Raw genomic sequence first — 21091 nt, forward strand, 5'->3', positions numbered from 1 at the left:
ATGTAAAATGAGGTTCTAAAATATACACCAAGTATTGTGCCAGACTGAGATAAACTATGAAAACAGCATATTTTGTTAATAGTCTAGGAATAGGATTTCAGCAGATCTGTTTGTTTGTTTTAGAGAACAGACTCCACCAGATTAAAACCAGTACAGCATTATTTACCCTGAGAATCTGATCTCCCTCTTCTAGGCCTTCTTTCGCAGCAGGGCTGTCCTCCAAAACCCCTGCTACGAATATCCCAACATCATTCCCACCAGCGAGGCGCAAACCCACACTCTCACCCTTCTTAAACTTCACCAGCTTCATGCTTGACCTAAAACAAAAAGCCAAGTGGAATCCCACACTGAACTTCCAATACAGTAAAAGCAGGCTAGAGGTCAGGATAAATCAGGATTAATGCAATTAATATTGTATAGAATGGTTTCTTTAGATCAGACAGTTTTAAAGACAATAAGGCATCTGGAGGCTATTAAAGTTCATGGTGCTTCCATGGCTATACTTTTGAATTATTATGGCAGCATTAGTGACTTAATCCAGACCTGGGGGATATTATACTGCTTACAAGCACTTAGTAAATGTTATTAAAGTATGATTAGTTGAGAAGAAATACAGCTACATAGGGTCGACAAGCACAACTTTTTTTTTTGAGAATTGTAACCCTTTTTCTGACCTGAGCATGCCCTCATCATGAGCTGCACTGGGAATGGAAGCGTCAGAAGGGCTTACTGGAAGGTCCACATCTGGCTGACCAGGCTGGGCATACACAGGCTTAGGCTCTGGAGGGGAAAAAAAGTGAAAAGCATGAGAAAAAAAAATACCAAAAATCACAGCAAAACCATTCAAAAACATAGCACCCCCCATTGCTTTAACACTTCCATATATGGGGTCCTGACACACAAAAATATAAGCCGTTTTCAGTTACCGTTATGTTAAAAAAACGATAATGGACACGTTGACATCAGTTATTCCCCATGTAAGAACATTAGCTAGTACAAAAACAGTATGCCTTACTTTTTCTACACTGCAGTAAACACTTGATGTACAGTCAGGAACACAACAGTCTGACCTGGCAGAGGTGGGATCTGTTTTTCTGATCTCTCCTCAAAGGTTTTAGCCACAGGCTGCTCCGCAACCTTAGCTGTTACTGGTTCTTCTGTAATTCTAACGGGAGTTGATATCGCCCCGGGTTTGGCTATTCTCTCTTCGTTCCGGCTCCTGTGACAGTAAAAAGAACATAACAGTTTTTAAATGATTTATTGCTTGAGCGTCCTTTTTAAAAAGGACTGAGCTACAGTATGACCTATGTTGCGCAATAGGGAAGACAACTTTGAGTTTGGAAAACACTGTAAGCTCCATCTTTCGGAACAAAAAAACCACACACCGCACTCTTTGAATAGAAAGTTTTTATTCAGTTTTTAACCACATCACATGAAGGGTTGTTGGCCTGGTCTCAAAGCTAACTGGCCCACAGAAGCATGTTTGCAGGAACTTCAAGGTACAGTCTGTACTAACGTCTTAAACTCTGACTTCAGCCTTTGTTCGCACAGTGACAGACCAAGCCTGGAACTGAATTTAAAGAAAATTTACTGGTTTTCATCATGTTTGCCAAGTTTACATTCTTGATGGAAACAGAAACACATAATACTGTACAAAACAGAAAAATCTCACTTTGTTTTGTTTTTCAGGATTTAAAGTGAAAATAAATCCCATTTGATTTACAGGAAATACCTGGCATACAATGCAGGCAGGCAATTTTGTAAAAAAAAAAAAAAAAAAGCTTGTATTCAAAATCTCTGCCACACAGAACCCACTGCCAATAAATTGCAGTTTAAAAGTTCAATGGCAGTAGTGCCATGCCCACGGCATTCCCTTATCAAACTTAAATTCTACATTCCTCTGCCTTGTACATAGTCGCTATAACAAAGCTGCTTTAAGAAACTGAAACTACTACTAGTGACATACTCTTGAACAGTGTTTTTCAGTAAACAAAAACGAAAATGGCTAACTAAAACTGGAAAATGTTTAAAAAATAGAATGAAACTGAAACAAAAAAATAAACATGGAAAACTAATATTCCAAATTGTTTGAATATCGTTTCATGAAAATGCTATATAAATAGCACAGCCAAGCAGCAATGGCTTCCTGCTTTCAGGCTCACTTGTGTATTACTGTTATCAATGAGCCTTGATCGAACATGTGACTAAACTCTGTGTCCCTCCCCCACAGTGATAATGAGTCATGGTATGATTTCACGCTGTACCTGGTTTATGTGCTGTCAAAAATGTCTACAAAAGCAACAAGCGGCAGACAAAGGGAATGCTTGATCTGGCAGCATTTTGAGTATCTGGCAAGTATATAGTGTAACAGAGGGAAGTGTTACGTGTTTGGGTCGCCACTGAATAATCATGAGGCAGACACAGAGCACTGGGTGTTGACACACCACACAGGTACGCAGGTTTAATCACAACAAAGGTGCTGCTACTAGGGCCCCAGTAATGGGAGCATTAGTGTCACATTTAATAAAAGAAAACAGAACAAAACAAATGCTTAAAGTATGCCACAAAAGATAAGCGCTAGTCTCACTCCAGGAATCTACTACTCTACGCAAACCCCTGCTATACTGTTTGGGATCAACATCCCCCAAACTGACCCACTTCTGGGCTCCCGGAGTCCCGGCATCCTCACGGCGACTCCGGCCTTTTCAAACGGCCTCGGCTGGGCAATGTCTTCATGAGCACCAGCTTGGAGTGGAAGGGTCTCATATAGTTAAACCTGCAGAGCAGATGCTTTCCTCCTTGAGCCCTTCTGTGTTGCACGGCAGTGTATTTGCCTCGTCTGTAGAGCAAACGCCTTGAGTGCTGCACAGCCTCCCCGGGCACGCCCCCCAGCTAATCTGGACCTCCTGAACAGTTCAGCGCCGGGCAAGCCTACCTGCTCAATTAGTACCTAGCAATGCATCTCCTGTTCCGCATTCCAGCTGCACACATTTGCTCACAAACCTCTGTGCAATTAGACATTTACTGAAGAGCCACAGGCCAAGTTGGATTTAGGTTTATCCTATTGCTGAGAGGGTTCTTCCCAATGCTATTTATGTCATTTAATTGTGATATATTTTCAATTGCTTGTCAGAGCACGACAGGCCCGTCTTTAAATCACCCTACTCATAAAATCATTACAATGAATGTGTTTGACTTGTCAAAAAAAGAGAGCTGGAATTAATATATTTTTTGTGTGCAGCAACTTGGTGTGAAACTAAAAAGTCTCTTAAAAAGGAAAAGATACTGAAAATATATATATTTCTGAATTTAGTTAACTGAAATTAAAATGAAAGATAAATAGAAACAAAATCTTACCAACTAAAAAACTTGAAACTGAATTGAAATGCTGAAACTGAAAGAACACTACCTTGAACTGTAACATTTTCATTGTTCTAACGATTTCTATAATTACATGTAAAATGCTAAGGTAGAGAGGCAGCGCCATTTGAGTTAAAAGAAATGTCCAAATCAAGCTTATTATAAACTGGACTGAGACACATAATATAGGTCAGATAAAGGACTGCCAAGAAAATGCTGAGATTCGCTATAACGTTTTATTGAGTTCATGCTTTAGTCACACATAGAGACCATCAACTGGTAATTATATTATATATAGATATATATATATTTATAGTATATAATTATCTATATATATATATATATATATATATATATATACGTAGTGTTTTATATATATATATATATATATATATATATACACACACACACACACACATACACACACACACAGCAGGACTACAAACTAGATTATCAAGTCTATCAATTATCAAAAATATCATAATCTCTATGATTACAAGCCACATCAAGATCTATTCAATTGCTAGACATTACAACCACAAACCATTAAGATAATAATCACAACCCCCCCATCACAACCTCATCCAAATCAACACCAAAAAAATAATACTGCTCATGCACTGGAATAACATTTAAATTGTTTAACTTTCAAATTATGGTCTTTAAAATATGAAATACTGTCATAATTTTATTGTATGTCGAATATGTAATCTTTATTTAAAATAAAATAAAACCTCAGTTTACAAAAGATTATTTCCTTCAACAATGCTGTACAGCTAACTGAACCAACCCAGTTAGGAAACACCTTCATTGACCAACAAAGGCAGGAAACCAATTTCTCATTTCTGAAGCCAGCTGCCTGGAATGTAGGCCTCTTCTGCAACATGCCAATCCTGAGCTATTTTTAAGAAGCAACTTACAGCAGTCAAAATGCTGTAACTAGGCATGAGGTTCATTAACCCTTTAAAAGAACATGCTTCTTTGGCAGCATGGCTTACTCACTTACTCCAAATAGCATTGTGTTGTTCTACATGAGACAGACAGATAGATAGACAAATAGATAGATAAGATAGATAGATAAACAATATCACAGACATTAATTTCTGAGAGGAAATATAAGTAATTTATCAATAAAGGGTTAAGGTACATGCTTCAAAAGACAACACAATGGTGTCTCATTGTCACTGCATGCTAATAACAACATCTTGTGAGTTTCATTTTAAGGCACAATGGGAAGTCTGTCAACAATGCATTATTTAATCTAATAAACAAGCAGAAACAGGCAACAGGCCAAATCATGCATGCATTTAACTGGCCATACACAGTTTTAGCTTCAAGGGCAGATCCAGAAGCCAGCGGTGATGTCCACATTTTGATTAGAATAGTAGTTTTCACATACATAGATCAGCCAGTACAGTAATGTAAGATTATCACTGAAACCAGGCCTAAATATTATTTGTAAAGACTGCGTGTAGACATTCTAAGAAAAAACTGCTATAAACTCCAATATCCAGTAGTGCTGAATTAATAGATAACGTTTAAATACACACATTGCAGAATGAATACAAAAGTTATAGACCATGCTTTAAATGTTTCTGTAATAAAGCAGACTGGTTTTCAAATGACTCAACAAACCTGCTTGTAACTTAAAACTATGCAGTGTATATCTGATACGACGCAAGAGTAAGCTCACAGCTGGTTCACATTATACTTTTGTTATCAGACAATAATCCAAGAGCTGGTATAAATTATTTTCTGGGGGTTAAATAACCATTCGCAAGGGAAAACTAGAAAATAGGTTCATGACTAGTTCAACTGGATTAGCCCTGTCAGCAATACTGAAGGGACTACCAAAGCTTTTCCAATATCAATAACTACCTGTCAACTACTGCAGGCCTTAAATGTACCTTCCTAATCTTTCAACATGAATGCTGTATGGGACGATGTCACACTATCAGGATACTAATAAAACAGGGATATAGGATGGTTAGCTTAAATACAAATATATTCCAATGAACATAATATACTGTATAACACATAGGAATTGCGCATGTCCACATTTTACATTTGGAAAGGAAGTTACTCAAAAGTATGATATCTTAATTTGACGCAGCAGCATTCCTGACAGAATAAAGAACCAAGATTGACAGGTAGCTATGCAGCAACATGTTATTGCCTGTCTTCTGGACTGGGATGCCCAAGTTGCTCCAGGCAAAAATTATTATTAACAAAAACATTACTTAATTTATCCTTCAGGGTTAAAACATCCACAACACAATTTACACACTCCGTTGACAAAGGTAAAGATTTGGTTTCTTATATAAAACATCCATTTTGATCAATTTTATGTATGTCCTTTATTTGGATGATGGCTAATTTTAAACCAATAGGTTTGTCAAAGCTGTCAATCAATCTGTTAAATAAATAAAGCTGTCAAGATCAATATTTCCAAAGGCTCTGATGCATTTTTAGAAGAACTGTGATTTACTGCTGGGGGTATTTCCACAGTGCTTTCACTCTCCATAAATATCAAACTGAATCACAAGAAAAAAACGATTGATGCTTCTATAAAACATAACAGATACAGTACTTACTGAATTTTAAATGTATTTATTAACACTATAAATATTTGCATTTTACGGGAAACAAGGCACTGTGTACAGAAAGTCTGGTCGTTGTTTTATTTGGTGTAATGTGTTTACAAATTCTTGACTGAGATTGAACATGCGTTTTACTAAAATGAAGGTATTTCAGCTTTAACCTTTTATACAATCCTGCTGCAGGCATCTTTTAAATCAGAGCCCGTGGTTGGATGCTGCTGAACGCAAGTTGTTGAGGGACTCTTACCTGCCATTGCTGATTTGCTGTGGAGAATGTCTGGAATGGTCTGAGGGTTCTGACCTCCTGTCAGGAGATCGGGAGCGACTGCGGCGCGATCGGTCATGGGATCGGTTGGAATGGTCTGATGCCAGTGAATGAATTTCTGAAATGTCTGTTAAAATAAAAATGGAGTTTAATATGGCACTGCTGCTGCTGCTTCCAATGCGCACATGACCTTATGAACCCTATTTGTGATGATGGATGGTTTTAGCAACGTGCAAGCTTAACTAGTATTGCTATTAACAATAGAAGTACTCTAGACAGTCTACAGCAAATTAGGTTTACTGCTGCTAATTGCAAACAAATAAAATATGTTCAAGATGTTGGATGACTATTACAGAAATGAGATTGGTTCATGTAATTGTTACAAAAAGCAGGAATAGTTACTATCGCTGTTTAACAAAAAAAGTATTAATTTACTGCACACATTTTTATCCCCTATCAAAATAACTGCTTTGACAACTGAAAACCCTTAATGTGGTTAAAATACATGCTGCATAACTTCATAATGTTTCCTTCCTAGAAATCCATGACAGAAAAATAATACAACTAGATAGCAGCCAAATTGTAAATCCTTGTAACTATAGTCTGTGGTCCCTACTGAGAGCAGTCCATTCCACAGTGTCTCTACTCACCATCTCTATCTGAAGCATTAGCAGAAGGAATGCTGTCATCCAGGTCCGGGATATTGAGTAGAGTCGCTCGCTCATCTCTTTGAACCACCATCTTTAGCTTACCCTTTGACCGTTCTATTAGTTTCTTAGCATCTGTCAAGGAGAGGTTTTCCGTCACTGTGCCATTTATCTGAAAGAAAAAAAGGAAGAATATCTTTAGCTACCAAGAAAAATGAAACAGGAACACTATTAAGATACATTGTTTAAGTAACTGTGTTCTAAATAACAGATCGCATTCTCTCTACAAGAAGTTATTCTAGTAAACAAATATTTAACCTGCTTTTGTTTTTTTTTTGTTTCTCTTAGCAGGGCACCTTACTAAAATTGACAAACTAAAGAGTGACTTGGTGTGAATGACCACACTTGGTAATAATCTATTCTAAATATTATCAATTATTTTCATGTTTACTCAAAAAAAAAAAAAAAAAAAAAAAAAAAAAACTGATGGGTCAACGCAGTCCAGAAAACACAGTAAAAGCAACGGCTCTGTGATAGGGCAGGTTAATTATAGCCCCAAGTTCTATAATACTACAGAAGCCTAGTAAAAACCATCTCTTAATACATTAATAGCTTTCTCCTTTAATTACCAGTATGCAAGACAATTTGGTCCTTTAAAAATCCTAGAATTATGTTGTGTTAAAATGGCTGTCATTTTTAATAGGCTTCAGCTATAAATAGACTTTTGCATGTAAATAACTTTTCATCCAGAGTCCTATTAATACATTCTTCTTACTTTCAATACAACATCTCCTTCTTGGATATTGCCATCTTTTGCTGCCAGGCTCTCTGGGGAGATGTCTTTCACAAAAATGTGACTTGCCAAGCGTAACCCATACTCTGTTTTCAATAAAAAATAAAAACCATGTGGGTATTACAGACTGTAGTGCCGCTGGCGAAGACACAAAGCTGTAATTGAAGAAGAGTTATTTTTGATTCACAGCATTCCAGTATGTAAAAAATAAAACAATAAAATATATAATATATAATAATAATAACAATAATAATAAAAAAATAATAATGTATAATACTGCATTTAACTATATGAACCAAATGGAGACGGAGTACAGATACATCTGTGCACCATCAGATGAAATGGATAAAGTTCAAAAAGTTCACCCCCCCCCCCCCCCCCCCCCCCCAACTACTGAGATTCAGATGTGATGCTGCAACACTTGATCCAAGAAGCTAATGCCCTGGTATCATGAATTCTGTCCAATTTAAGAAAGTATATATATTTGACATGTTATTTTATCTGTTAATTGGCACATTAAAATGTGAACTATGTAAGACATCATCTTAACACGCCATTATTACACTACTGTGGCTTCACGGCAACTGGGTTTTAAAAAAACTGTTTAAAATGGCATAGTATAATTAAACATGTACACAGCAAGTTGCAATATATAAACTAAAATGCCAAGTGGAAAAACACTGAAAAGAGGCGCTACTCCAGTTTACTTAGCTAGGACTAAAAAGAAAAACATGACCACTGCATGACTGAGTTTTACAAAAACACATTCACTTTGGAAGCCTGACCTGTTAGCCTAGGTGCACTGACCTCTATCAGCAGCCCTGCCCCTGCAGCTATCATTAAACTTGGCATAGTTTTTTGGCAAATACTTCAAAGGATTATAAACTGGAGACGTGAATCTTATGTACAAATCAAATTTCATAAACCACCTTGGGTTTAAAAAAAAGCAAGCAAAGTGGACATGGTATATACCTTCACTTTTTCTGGATTTCACCAAAGTGACTTTTGCAGGTTTCGGTGGTAGATTTGAAGCCACAGATCTCCTGTCTGATCGTGGTGATAAGCTGCGCTCTCTGCTCGCGCTGCGGTCCCTTCTCCCTGCCATGCTGCGCTCACTCCTCCTGCTGCTGCTGTAGGCACTTGGGCCGCTTCTCGCGCTTGTCTCATCGTACGGCTCATCCTCATAGCTGTCCTCTTCATGCTCTGACACCGTCTCCCGCTCCGTCCTGGCCACCGGAATTTGAACCTTCTTTTTCCGTCTGATTGTCTACAAAAACGCTTTGGTTAAAGTCATGCAGTATGGTAAATTGAGCAAAATCTACTCAGCATTAAGGAGTTACACATGTTTAGTGTTTGCCAATCAAATAAAACAAATGGTAGGCAATGACCTCTACATGTACACGGAAGCAGCCATGCTTTGCTCACTCCATATTACTATGGTAAATTCTAAGAGAAGTAATCTCCTATTTTGACTCTTCCTACTTCATAGCTCCCCTCTCATTTGAGAAATATTATGCTAAAGATGAACTTGGTATTCTAAATTGGAGGGCTTAATAAAAAAATAGTGCTTCAAAAGGCGCAAGACAAAAAGCGTGAGAAATTCACTTGCTTTGAAATTTCTGAAAAAACATGCAACTACAGAAGATGTCGCTATAAATACAGTGAATGCATCCTAATAGAATGTGAGAGCATGGCTACGTGAATGAAGTTGCTTGAAGTAGAAAACAGTTATTTTTTCACAGTTATTATTTCCCTTAAAGAAACAGTTGAATCCCCACTAGACACTTCTCTTTAAAACAGTCATGACAGAAAAACACACATAAGGTAATATTACACATTAAAATTAGTTGGCTATATTTATCTATTCACAATAATATGAATCACCAGTACTAGGTTATCCATTTGATGACAAACACTCACACTCTTCTTTAAATTTGTGTTTAGTAATGTAGGGTATTACGTGTTACATGTTAGGTTCTAATGTTTTAGCATCTGAATTTTAAAACATGAATAGCATTGTTTCAACAACCACATTTTTAGGGACAATAGAACACAGAAGAAAATGACTTAAAATATCTGTTCTTATGTGCATCTACGCCTCTAATGGAAATCATAATGATACAACAGCCACTCTACATATAGGAAGTACTGTAGCTAACTGCAAAACAGACTACAAAATCAACTGTAGTTTCCGTCCAGTGAACAAACATCAGCTTATTATTCTTCACTCCAAATATTTAAAATCAGGTAGCAGCAGCTCATTATGTGAACAAAAATACTCACAATCTGTGCATTCTTTCCACTTTTCCGCAACTGCTGAACAGCATACGCATGTTCTACGTTATCCATAGAAACAGCATTGACCATAACAACACGATCATTTTCCCTTTAAAATAAATACAAACAAAATGAAATAAGCATAAAAGGAAGCAAGCATACAAAATCAGTTATGAAAATAACAAAAACATGTTATAAAATGTTTAGAAAACAAACATGTTGTGCTTGAATTAATTGGCGAACTGGAAAGTTTCATATTTTTGAAAGTATCGTAATCATTCTAATCCCGCTCTGTAATAATGCTTGATTTTCCAGTCATCTACTGTACAGCACATGTACTCACTGTAACAGACCCTCAGCTGGGCCTCCTTTCAACACATCTGATATTACTATGGAGGTTTCACCGCTCTGAAAATGGGGGTTATCTTTGCCTCCTGAAATTGCAATGCCAAATCCAAACCCAGCAGCCTAGAAAAGGATAGAGAAAGAAAAAAAAACAAAAACATGTTGGTTTAAATTACTTAAAACTGTCCTTGTGTGTGTTTTCTACCACTATTTGTTTCATTTTAGATTATTACTTGCCAGTGCCCACTAAACTACTCAAAAATCTGAATTTCTGCCCCTGCCTCAAGTTAAATAATGGAAATTCTCAATATTATTGCAGTTTAAGACTTTTTTTTAATAACCACAAGTGTTTTTTTTTTTTTATAAACTAGCTGAAAACGTAACAAACATGGCCTCAATATAAGGCGATATCCAAGTTTGCACAGCCATCACTAAATCTACAATGTTTAAACATTAACCCCCCAAAACCTCTTTCGCCCAGAAACAAACCCTTTTAGCAAATAGTTTTTAAAGGTTTTACAGATACAGTATTCCTGATCAAAGGTTTGCATTAGATTTCGCTTTCAAGCCAAAAATACAGACACACATTTTCAAAGATAAACAGGATAAAAGGATACAACAGTCCCCCCCCCCCGCCCCTTTGCAAGTTGTACCGTATCTCATAGAAAAAGCCAACAGAACTACAAGTACAGTACTATAAGTCAAAGAATTGTGTCTTTCATCTACAATTTAAAGACTGGAGCCCATTATTTAGACTGATCAAAAACAACACATATGCTTGTAAAACTTTGGAAAGAAGCCAACAGTGTAACAAATCCCCAGTTCGATAATTGGAGGGTTGATGTTTACCAGCTGTGCTGTTGGTAAACATGTAATGTAGGCCTAACCACAGGGAGAGAACTGTCAGCAGCAACTTGGGACGATCCTCAAAACTGGAAGATTTGGTCTCACCAACAATGAATACAACCGTTTGTTGCGTGCAAAATATTTGCTCGCATAAAAAAAAAAAAAAAAAAACACACTTAAAATGCAATCTTCACCAAAGACAAACCTGGCCCTTCAGTAAACAATGCTAATTAGATTATCCTACAAGATGTATAATCTGGTCTAGACGGTTTCCAGGAGGCTGAAGAGGACTCTGCTCAATACGATTTTAGTAACAGTTTGTTCTATTGATTATATGAAGCTGTATGATTTCAGCCAATTTCACCTTGGCCTTCAGTGTCTTTTACCTGAGCAGAACGCACCCCAGCCCATACTGATATTTCATAATGGCAATTCCCTTTCAAACAGCCATGACAGAAGACTAAGCCTAACATTTAAGTTATTAAATAAAATGGCTGGAGTGATGAAAATCTTCATGAACTCTGGGGGGGGGGGCTGTTTGTATATGAATTCAATATCTTTTTACTGGTAAGAAGCTTTTAACAAAGGAATAATACAAAACCCATGTTCCTCTTCATGGCTTCCTGACATCTGGTTTTCTTGCTATTGTGTGCAAGGCTGCCAACATCCTGGAGCTGTGCAGCAGAAGCAATAACTGAAGGTACTCACCCTGTGAAGGGCCACTGTATGCTGTTCCCATATTACAGTTTCCTCCATAGCTCCACTCTGCAACAAAGGAAAAAAAATAAAGGTGGTTTGCATTTAAAAGAACATCCGTAGTTTCAAGCACATACTGTGGCACATGTACAATGTGATTTCTCTTCCATTACAGTGTACAGCTCTAGCCAAAAGTTTTGCATCACCCTATAGAATTGACTAATTTTGCTTCATAAAGTTGAATAACTTTGCTGAAAAATGCTATGTTAACATATTGAATTACATACTGTTTTGTAGTCTTCCCATATACTTAATCTGACAAACTGAAAAATGTGACATTTTGAAATCTAACATGAAATACTGTACTAATATTATGGCTTCCGGTGGACTTTCGTGATATCTTTTTGTAGTTTCTATGATTTCACGATGTTAAATAAAAGATCTAAATTAAGTTCACATAGTTTATTTTTTATTAATTAATATGTCTCAATCCTACAATTCTTGGTGATGCTAAACTTTTGGCCATAGCTGTAGATCTATTCTGTATAATAGAACTAGTACTTTCCAAAGTACTTATGCAAAATGGTTTAGTTACAACTGTTTGTGTTATTGTGTAGTTCTCTCAACAACCCTGATCCAGTGAAGAACATAGTCTGCTCAGACTGAATCGCAAATCTCAGAGCCTTTTAAGAATGTTTTGTTTCTATCTGCAGAAGCCACTCAAGCATACAGAGAGCTTTTGGCCGAGACTTTCTCTGAAAACAATCAAAAGCAATCTAGGACATGACCGTAGGTTTTGCCGCACCCAATATCACAGCAAGACGTTCGTTATGTGACTGTTAAATCAACTGCTACAGTTTACTTACTGTCTTCTGGATAAACAAGGGTCCTTTCACAATGGTATTTAAAAAAGCATCCAAGTAGAAAAAGAGATCATAAACCTGTTGTCTTTTTCTAGGTAAAATAACTAATATCTTTCACCATGACTCAGCAGGCCAATAATAAAACTAACAAGCCCAAGACATTGTGCTGTAACCGCTTACTCTTAAGGAGCTTCGTTTATCAAATCTGTAGCAAGTGCAGCACTTTACTGCAGAGTTGTAATGACGAGTCAATGACTCGACTCGGAATCAAGTCGCAATTTTTCATGACTCGTGTATGAAGTATAAGACGTGACCGGACAGCAACTTTAAAAGATTAATTTGTTTCTGTACTTTTTTTTTCAGCACAGTATTATGCTTTGTTATGCCATCAGGACTCCAACAGACACCTTTTTATTATGTTTTGTGAAACACTATCTGTTACTTAAAAAAAATGTCTAGTTGACATTTAATGGAAAAAGACACTCCATATCTCAGCTTACACCAGGAGGGGAGATGTAGTACAGATTCTAATGTTACCTGTGAATTATATAAAACTTTATTTTTCCATTTGTCTCCTATGTGTTAAAACCTTGTTGGTTAATATATCTGAAACAAAATGTAAAGGGCTGTGCCAGTGTTGAGAAGTGAAAAAATATTTGAAATGTTTTTTGTGGTATCATTCATTACTAAACACCCAACTGAGCACAGAGAAAGGGGTCTTTATGCAGTGGCAGTGTGCTTATAAACAGATCAAGGAATCAAATTCACTAAAATGGAAAGGCGAAAACAAAAGCAGAAACCGGGGACTTTTAATGGCGAACATAAGTGGGGCAAGCATGACCACATTCCTGGGCATCCTAATTTTGTATTCATTTTTTTTTTTTTTTTTTATGTATAGATTGTTAATCTCCTGTAATGTCGTCCTTCTGGAGTCCTCTGAATGCCTTTTAAATTTTTTTGTTTTGTTTTTAAACCATTTAAGTGCAAAATCATACCAAAACATGTATACAGGTTTATTTATTATTTGTCCTGTGGTTGCCTTAAATAATTTTTTCTGCATGTACTACTACTTTTTATATGATGTAGAACAGTTAATGTAAGTACTAGTGTTAGATGTTTACAATACTCTTTCAAACAAATGTGTTATGATTTTGAATGTGCGGTTCTTAAGGGCGGTATTATTGTCATTGCTTGCGCCCCAGCACCTCTTTACAAATTAAACACTGGCCTGAAACTAATGACTCGAGCTTGGCATGGTCAAAGACTCGATTCGACTCAAGTCTTTACTCCCCAATGACTAAACCCGAGTCCCAATTTTGGTGACTCGTTACAACTCTGATTTATTAAAACTTTTTTGTATGAACACGTAATGACAGCATAGAATATGTCATTTATTCTGATGCTAATGCAGTGCTGTTAAAATCCCTCTGGACTCTTCTCTGGTTAATACTGCACAGAGCTATAAATAGTTCTCATGCTTGACTTGAAGTGCAGTTCAGGCTAGGTGAACATCGCCTAAGACGAACACTGTCATTGCAGATCAAACACAGTGCTCTCAGAAGCAGCATGCAGATCCCAGGCATTGCAGCTTTCACGGAAGGTTGGTGCACATTGAAAAGTACAGTTACAATAGTATACAGTCAATACCAGCTTCCCTGAAACTGCAGATCTGCATGTCAAGCTACTGTAAAAGCACATGGACAGAGAAAGCTGCAATATATTGTAGTGGGCCAAAGCAGATCAATGCTGCTGTCAATTATAAACTCAGCTGACAGCCCTCCAGACTAAAGTTAATTAAAATATTTTTACAATTGCAGGCCTGACCATGTTAATCCTACCTCATCATAAATTGTAAGAGGTAAAGTAAGTGAAGAAAAGGGGGAGGGAGCAAATAATGTAGCACTAATATCAAAAGTTAAATTAGACAACAATAATGTAAAGAAAGAAAGAAAGAAACTATTTTACATACATCTGAGGTAGGCCTACAGTACTGTGTTACAGTAGGAATAAACCATACCAATTGTCTTAAACAATCTTGCTAAATTGGGTCATCATATTTTGTTCTACTGTTTAATCACAGCAGTACTGCATATATTTGCCCCCCACAAACTACTGGAACCCTGCAAAAGCGCCTGCAGCAACAACATGATTACTCGTCTGAAATGGTTTACCGAGGGGAGACATAACATTCAATTTACGTTAAACTATACCAATTTACGTTAAGCCAAAATTGCCAAGACCATAAATTACATTTGAACTAAAGCTGCAGTAAGAGTATAGCTTTGGGCTAATCTGAAAGCAGAGCTACAGTACAGCCACATGCCCTATGCCTGTTAGAATTTATTTATTTATTTATTTATTTATTTTTTTAAAGAATTTAATTCCTTCTATTTTATCTAATGAGCAAGGATTGCTCTTGCAGTGGCATGCTATAGAGTGAATATTACTGTATACCTCTTAATAAATACAGAAGACGTTCTTGTAAGCAATTACAGTACTTCCCTTGTGAATATGGAAAAAAGTACAACTGGGCAGAAGTGAAGGTTCATTGTGGCACTGGGGTGGGGCCTTAATGTATTTCTGGATATTAATACCCACGTGTTGGCTTGTTATCAAAGGGTTACAGTATAAAGCTCACACACTACTGTATTGTGGTCTATTGTCACAGGATAATATATCCAAGGTTTCATTTGAAAATCTGCTTTGTCGTTAACAGGCAATACCATTTCTAACATGCATGTCAGTGACATACATCCCCTGCAACGACTGTCAGTTCTAAATGTAGCCCTGACTAACACGGAAAAGCAGACCACTATAACCTACAGTGCAGTGCTTCCACCACAATGCACACAGAACAATGTAAGCTTGGCAGACTGACTGACTTAATGCCTCCACATACAGTACCTCTAGATTAGATTCTCTCAAATAAGCACTTGACAAAAACACAAGTGTGACATATGGACAGACACACAGAGATGGTCACTATCAGCCTAGGGTCAGTGATAGCCAATGTAAAAATCCATGGCACATCGCTTCAGAACTACCAAAAATCCAGCAACTACTGTACCAGCTATTTTATGCAAGCAAGGTTGCGATCTGTAGCATTCACCCACTCCAGTTCTATCAAACCCATTGTACTGTTTGTTCTGTACAGAGACAGTGCTGCAGTGCTTTTATTTAGGTTACTCATAGCTCCTATCGGCATGACTTCAGCATAGAAAATGTAAAAAGTTTAAACAGGATGTGGCAGTGCTTACACCGAGGGCAGCCAGCAGGGATGGCATACTTTTTTTTTTTTTTTTTAAATCAATTGTCATAACTAAAAATAATATTTAGTGGTTACATTTCTGGTAACCTGCTGGGGAACTACAAGGTTACAAACATACTGTAAATGGACCTATTAACATCTTCCTTTCACAGCATCTCTTATTTTAACATTTGGATGCAGCTGTAAAGGGAGAGAGGAAGGAAGCTTTAAAAAAAAACTCAATTCCTGCTTGGAAAAAGCAGTGTGTAGGAATGGCTGCATTACAACAAACTGACATCCTACCTACATACTGCAAGAGGCTTTCATTTCCTCCAGGTTCATTTAAGCTACTTGGGACTTATGTAAATATAGTCTGATACAATGGTACCATCACATTTACTAAAGGCTGCTGTAGGCTAGAGTGTACATGTACTTTATGCCCTTGTTACAGCTCTAATCATGTACAGTACCAGTAGTGATTGCCTTACTGTACTCAGGCAACAATCATAGAATCAAGCCTACACAACACATGAACTAAGCCTGATTAATGGTTTCCATGGAGACCAAACCAAGGTCAGATACTCTAGCACCATGCACCACACTTAGAGTGAATGTTTTGAAAAAAAAGGTAAATTGGTGACAAATGTGATTAAGTCTACCCAGTCAAAGCAGGCTATGAAAACATACCTCCCATTTCTGAATTGGTCACTTATCAGCCACGCTGCTTCTGTAAGCCGTGACCTTGGCTACACTGAACATTAGCAGCAGCCTCATTTTTCCAAAAACAAGCAATTCGCCACATTTTAGGCCTGATTTTCAGACACTTCTGTGAATACGCAAAGGTGCCTTAAACCACAAATTTGAACAGGGTTGCAGATCTAAATGTACAGCAGCCCCTGAAATGGCCCTGGGCCAGTACAATAGTGTGAACAGAGTCTAAACATCCCGAGCAACACCTTCCTATAAAGGGGTCTGCATCACAATCATCACTCTGTAGATTACTGTAAAGAACTTCTGTACAGTATGGAGCAAATCCTTTAAAAAAAGAACACACAAACCCCAACCTAGGAGGATTAAACAGAACCAATAATATGTTTATTAACTGCTTTATCCCTTGACTTACCACACTGCACAAAAGACTCAACGCAACCAACTGTGTATGAAGGGATTTTACCAACATGTGACTACAGTACATAGACTGCAGCTCTCACAGAGGTTACAGCAGGGTGACTACAGAACCCTTCTCAACCAGCACAATGGTCATGTGCAAATGCAACATAAACAGTACCATGTTGTGGGTTCTGTAGTACATGAAGCATCACAAAATGTCCACTTGAAAAACAAATACTGCAAGAACAATACAGGACAGCAGCTTTTTATCCTCCAGTTAACTACATAAATCAACCTGGAAAAAAAAACGGCTAGGTCATAAATCAATGTATCACATGCTCAGTATTTTGCAAAACATTATCTCATTCTCTGAACGAAACAAACATTTATAAATGTAGTTCTGAGTGGGTTCTAAAAGCTGCTTGCCAAAGAAATATTGAAAGCTACTTCAGCAGGCTGGCAGTTTCAACTCCTGGACTTCATGAAAGGACCTTTGTTTTAGTCTCTGAACTGTATAAGCTAGTCTAGGTGTTACTGTGAAACACAATGGAAAAGAAAAAAAGGAGAGTCCGATGAAAGCATTAACTGTTTATAACAGGTTTGCCGGGGGGGGGGGGGGGGGGGGGGGGGCAACTTTTAAAACTTTTTATTTCAAACCTTTTACTGTGTTATGAGCATGAAGGTGCCAGTACTTGGTAAAACATCACCACAGCAGTGTAGTTATCCCAGGCTTCATTTATTTGAGAAGCTACCTTTGAAATGCTGTTAGCTGCAACTGGTACGGTTCTTTGTAGAACTAACACTGAGGAATAGCATCGGTCTATTACACCATATCGAGGGAAACAGATCGGTGACTGATACTGAGAGGCAGGAAGGCTTGGGGAGGAATTCCACAGGAAGTTACAATGCAACATGCAATCAGTTTACTGCTCAAGTAAAGTAAGGTAATCTAAGCTGTGAATACTTGCTTGTTTGCTTTGGGGATACTCACACAGGCAGTTGTTTGTTTAAACACACAAGGAGTGGATGATAAAGCATGTTATGTTTGTAAATATATTTTCCATCTTCTCTTTTGCATGAAAAAAGTCTGTCAAGCATGTTTAATTGTTTTCCTAATGAAATACATCTACTGTATAAGAAAAAAGTTAATCTTTGACCTCTTTGAAATTTAATCTGAACGATATCTAAAAGATGCTTGCAGTATAATAACCTTTACACCCTCAACCAAGTGGTGAAATCTGCTGGAAGAATTCCATGTTTTCTGTTTAGTCTAGATAGATAGATATTTGACATACAAAGACATATCAATGAAGCCACGATGATCTGGACACTGCTCAGCATTCAAGGAAGGGATGTGCCTGACACTGCATTCTTCACCAACAGGAAAGAAAGAAACTAACCTTTGTTTGTTGTCAGAGCTGAACAGTGTTTGGTTGAAGCAGCACAGCTTGCTTTTAACACTTCTTGAGAAACTGGCAGCAATACTCTAACAGTTAACAAGCATTCAATGTTAATAAACTATTAATATTGACAGAATACAGATTTGCTCTAACTGTTGATGACTTGGAAATAATTACTCTGTTTGCAGAAAATCAGAGCATATTGAGGTCTGTTTTACTGCACAGATTTTTTACAGAAACAATAAAGAAACTCACCCACACTGTATGTGTGATTTTCATAAACTTGATATACAAATTTTAATTAACTAAATTAATTAATTACTTACTTATCTGCGTGGCATCATTTTCCACTTCATTTTCACAAACTTTTGTTTAAAAATCCGAACCAGGAGGAAGAATTTAACTCTGAAGAATACACTGTTGATATGAAAAACTAGCGCCATGTACTGTACATGAAGGGTCAAATGAATGAGATGCATTTTTATCTTTTCATACTGCAGTGTGTTTATGTAATCACAATGAGTCACACTTCCTTTTAGCAGCAGAGGTCACCTGGCAATTATAGTGTGAAAAGAAACCTTTTGTATCTGTAACTGGGGGGGTTCTTTCAGACAGACATCCTTAAAAGCACAATCTGATTTTAAAAAGTGACTTTTCCTCTACTACTAACAAATGAACCAGTGAATCGTATAAAGGACTGCAATAAAACACTGCAAAAGAATCCACTTTAACTTCATGATCCTGCATTCTAGAGCTGTTACTATAGGGAAAGACAAGACCTAGATGTATATCATTTTTTTAAGTCATTAAATATCCAAAACTATGTAATATAAATGCATAAAAAATACATTTTGAAGGTACATTTTTAAAATGTATTAACTCCTAGGGTTTGAATAAAAACCTGGACCTTGATTTGAATGAAAATCTGCTTCAGCACTCTATACTTACAGTTTTTAGTCAAATATATAGTTAAACAACAAGAGGACAAAAAAATTAAATAAATAAATAAATTTAAAAAAAAAAAAAAACACACACCTATCTTTCTGATAAACTTCAACAATATTAAAAACGAACACTGTTCATCCCATACACAAACATGGAGAAGCTATGAAACAGACTTCCAAAGATCTTGAGGTATAGCCAGGAATAGGCACAGCATTCAAAATACACAAGTGTTTAAAAGATGATTGGCAGGAAATCAAGTAAATCGTGTAAATCGTACAGTCCTGTGATATGGGAGCCCAGATACTGTAGATGTGCTGATGGGTTACATTACAGACCATGGAAACTGAAAAAAACTGTACAGTATTTTTAAATGGCACAACAAGGAAAGAGTTACAACAGATACTTTGTGGAGATCCAAAGGTCCAGCCAGCAGAAAGACTTAAAACAACAAAAGCTCACAACATTTGAGGTGTAACCACAGGAAGGTTAATGAAAGGAAATATGTGGGGCCATCCCAAAGGAAAGTTCAAGAAAACAGCTGCATCCTTCCCAATATGCAGGGCCTTGAATGAGTGCAGACAATCAGGGCTGAGGGTAACAGGAGCACTAATGCAGCGAGTCATATTGCTGATAAAGCATGGTTTGTTCAAAAGGCTCATTTCAATTTCTAGGAGTGCACTCTACAGGAACTGTACTAGTCCAGTAAAGAGCAATTCCTCAAGGTCCTAGCATCTGGATTAAAGAAAGCTTAATCTCTACATTTTCTCAGAATGTCCTTGACACTGTAGCAAATTTGCTTTCCCTGCATCCAGGAGGTTATTTTCTCAAGATTATTATTTCCTAACAATACTGACACTAAAGTTGCCTAATTTCTTATAATTATGAACTACTGCCAAAACCGAAATGCTTTCTCAGACTACATTAGCTAAACATTTGTAAATATTTCACATGCATTTTATTTGGGTTCTTGCACATAGCTGTAAAAAGGCAGGAACTAGGCTTACTAGCAACACAGAAGGAACACCCAGTGCAGGGACAGACCACCACTGTCGTGAACACTCCTCACTAATCATACACACCTAGAACCCTGGCAGTTTCACATTGCCTGGTTTGACAAATGAACACCCCTGCAAAGATTAACAACTTGCACACACTTAAGAGTGGGGGGGGGGGGGGGGACTCAAAGTAGCTCGTAAGCCTAGTTCTTAATGACCCTTCAAATGTTATACCAATCACAAAAGCAGCAGCACTTCAGGAATGGAGTGTTCTTCAACACAGGCCAAACGACACGCATGACATATATGCAGCAAGGAAATAGTTCTAAAGAATATTGGAACCAGACTGCTACTCCACATACAGTAACACACAGTACATGTTGAAGCCAATCTAAGTGATACTGCATTTTACATTACATAGGGTGATATAGGATACAAACCAATATCCACTCCATAAAAAATGAAAATCAGCTTATACAGCACTCTACACTCTAGTTTTTACTAAAATATATAGTTAAGCAACTGCATAAACAGCAAAGCTAATTTTATTAAAAGTATCTGCAGCATTCATAAACAGCTTTTCTTTATTAATACAGTTTTGAATGTAGTTACTATTGTATCAGATTTGATCTATTATATCTGGTATAATGGTATAAAATCTATTAAAACCAGTCACCAGTGATACAATGAAATACTGCATGT

At 37.1% G+C, this 21091-nt stretch overlaps 1 protein-coding gene across 6 annotated transcripts in view; it reads right to left on the minus strand.

Moving 5' to 3' along the window:
• Positions 1 to 21091, minus strand: part of LOC121294726 (tight junction protein ZO-1-like) — a 48777-nt gene that overhangs the window by 15221 nt on the left and 12465 nt on the right. For all 6 annotated transcript variants that reach the window (XM_041218769.1, XM_041218772.1, XM_041218771.1 and 3 more), the window contains exons 2-11: positions 11842 to 11898; positions 10286 to 10410; positions 9949 to 10051; positions 8638 to 8932; positions 7648 to 7751; positions 6876 to 7044; positions 6208 to 6352; positions 1071 to 1219; positions 675 to 780; positions 167 to 317 (exon numbers count right to left, since the gene is read on the minus strand). In XM_041218769.1, coding sequence (XP_041074703.1) covers positions 167 to 317; positions 675 to 780; positions 1071 to 1219; positions 6208 to 6352; positions 6876 to 7044; positions 7648 to 7751; positions 8638 to 8932; positions 9949 to 10051; positions 10286 to 10410; positions 11842 to 11889 — 1395 coding nt within the window. In that variant the 5' untranslated portion in view covers positions 11890 to 11898. The remainder of the gene's footprint in view (positions 1 to 166; positions 318 to 674; positions 781 to 1070; positions 1220 to 6207; positions 6353 to 6875; positions 7045 to 7647; positions 7752 to 8637; positions 8933 to 9948; positions 10052 to 10285; positions 10411 to 11841; positions 11899 to 21091) is intronic.

This window comes from Polyodon spathula, chromosome 19 (assembly GCF_017654505.1).
Source record: "Polyodon spathula isolate WHYD16114869_AA chromosome 19, ASM1765450v1, whole genome shotgun sequence".
Classification (NCBI taxonomy): Eukaryota; Metazoa; Chordata; class Actinopteri; order Acipenseriformes; family Polyodontidae; genus Polyodon; species Polyodon spathula.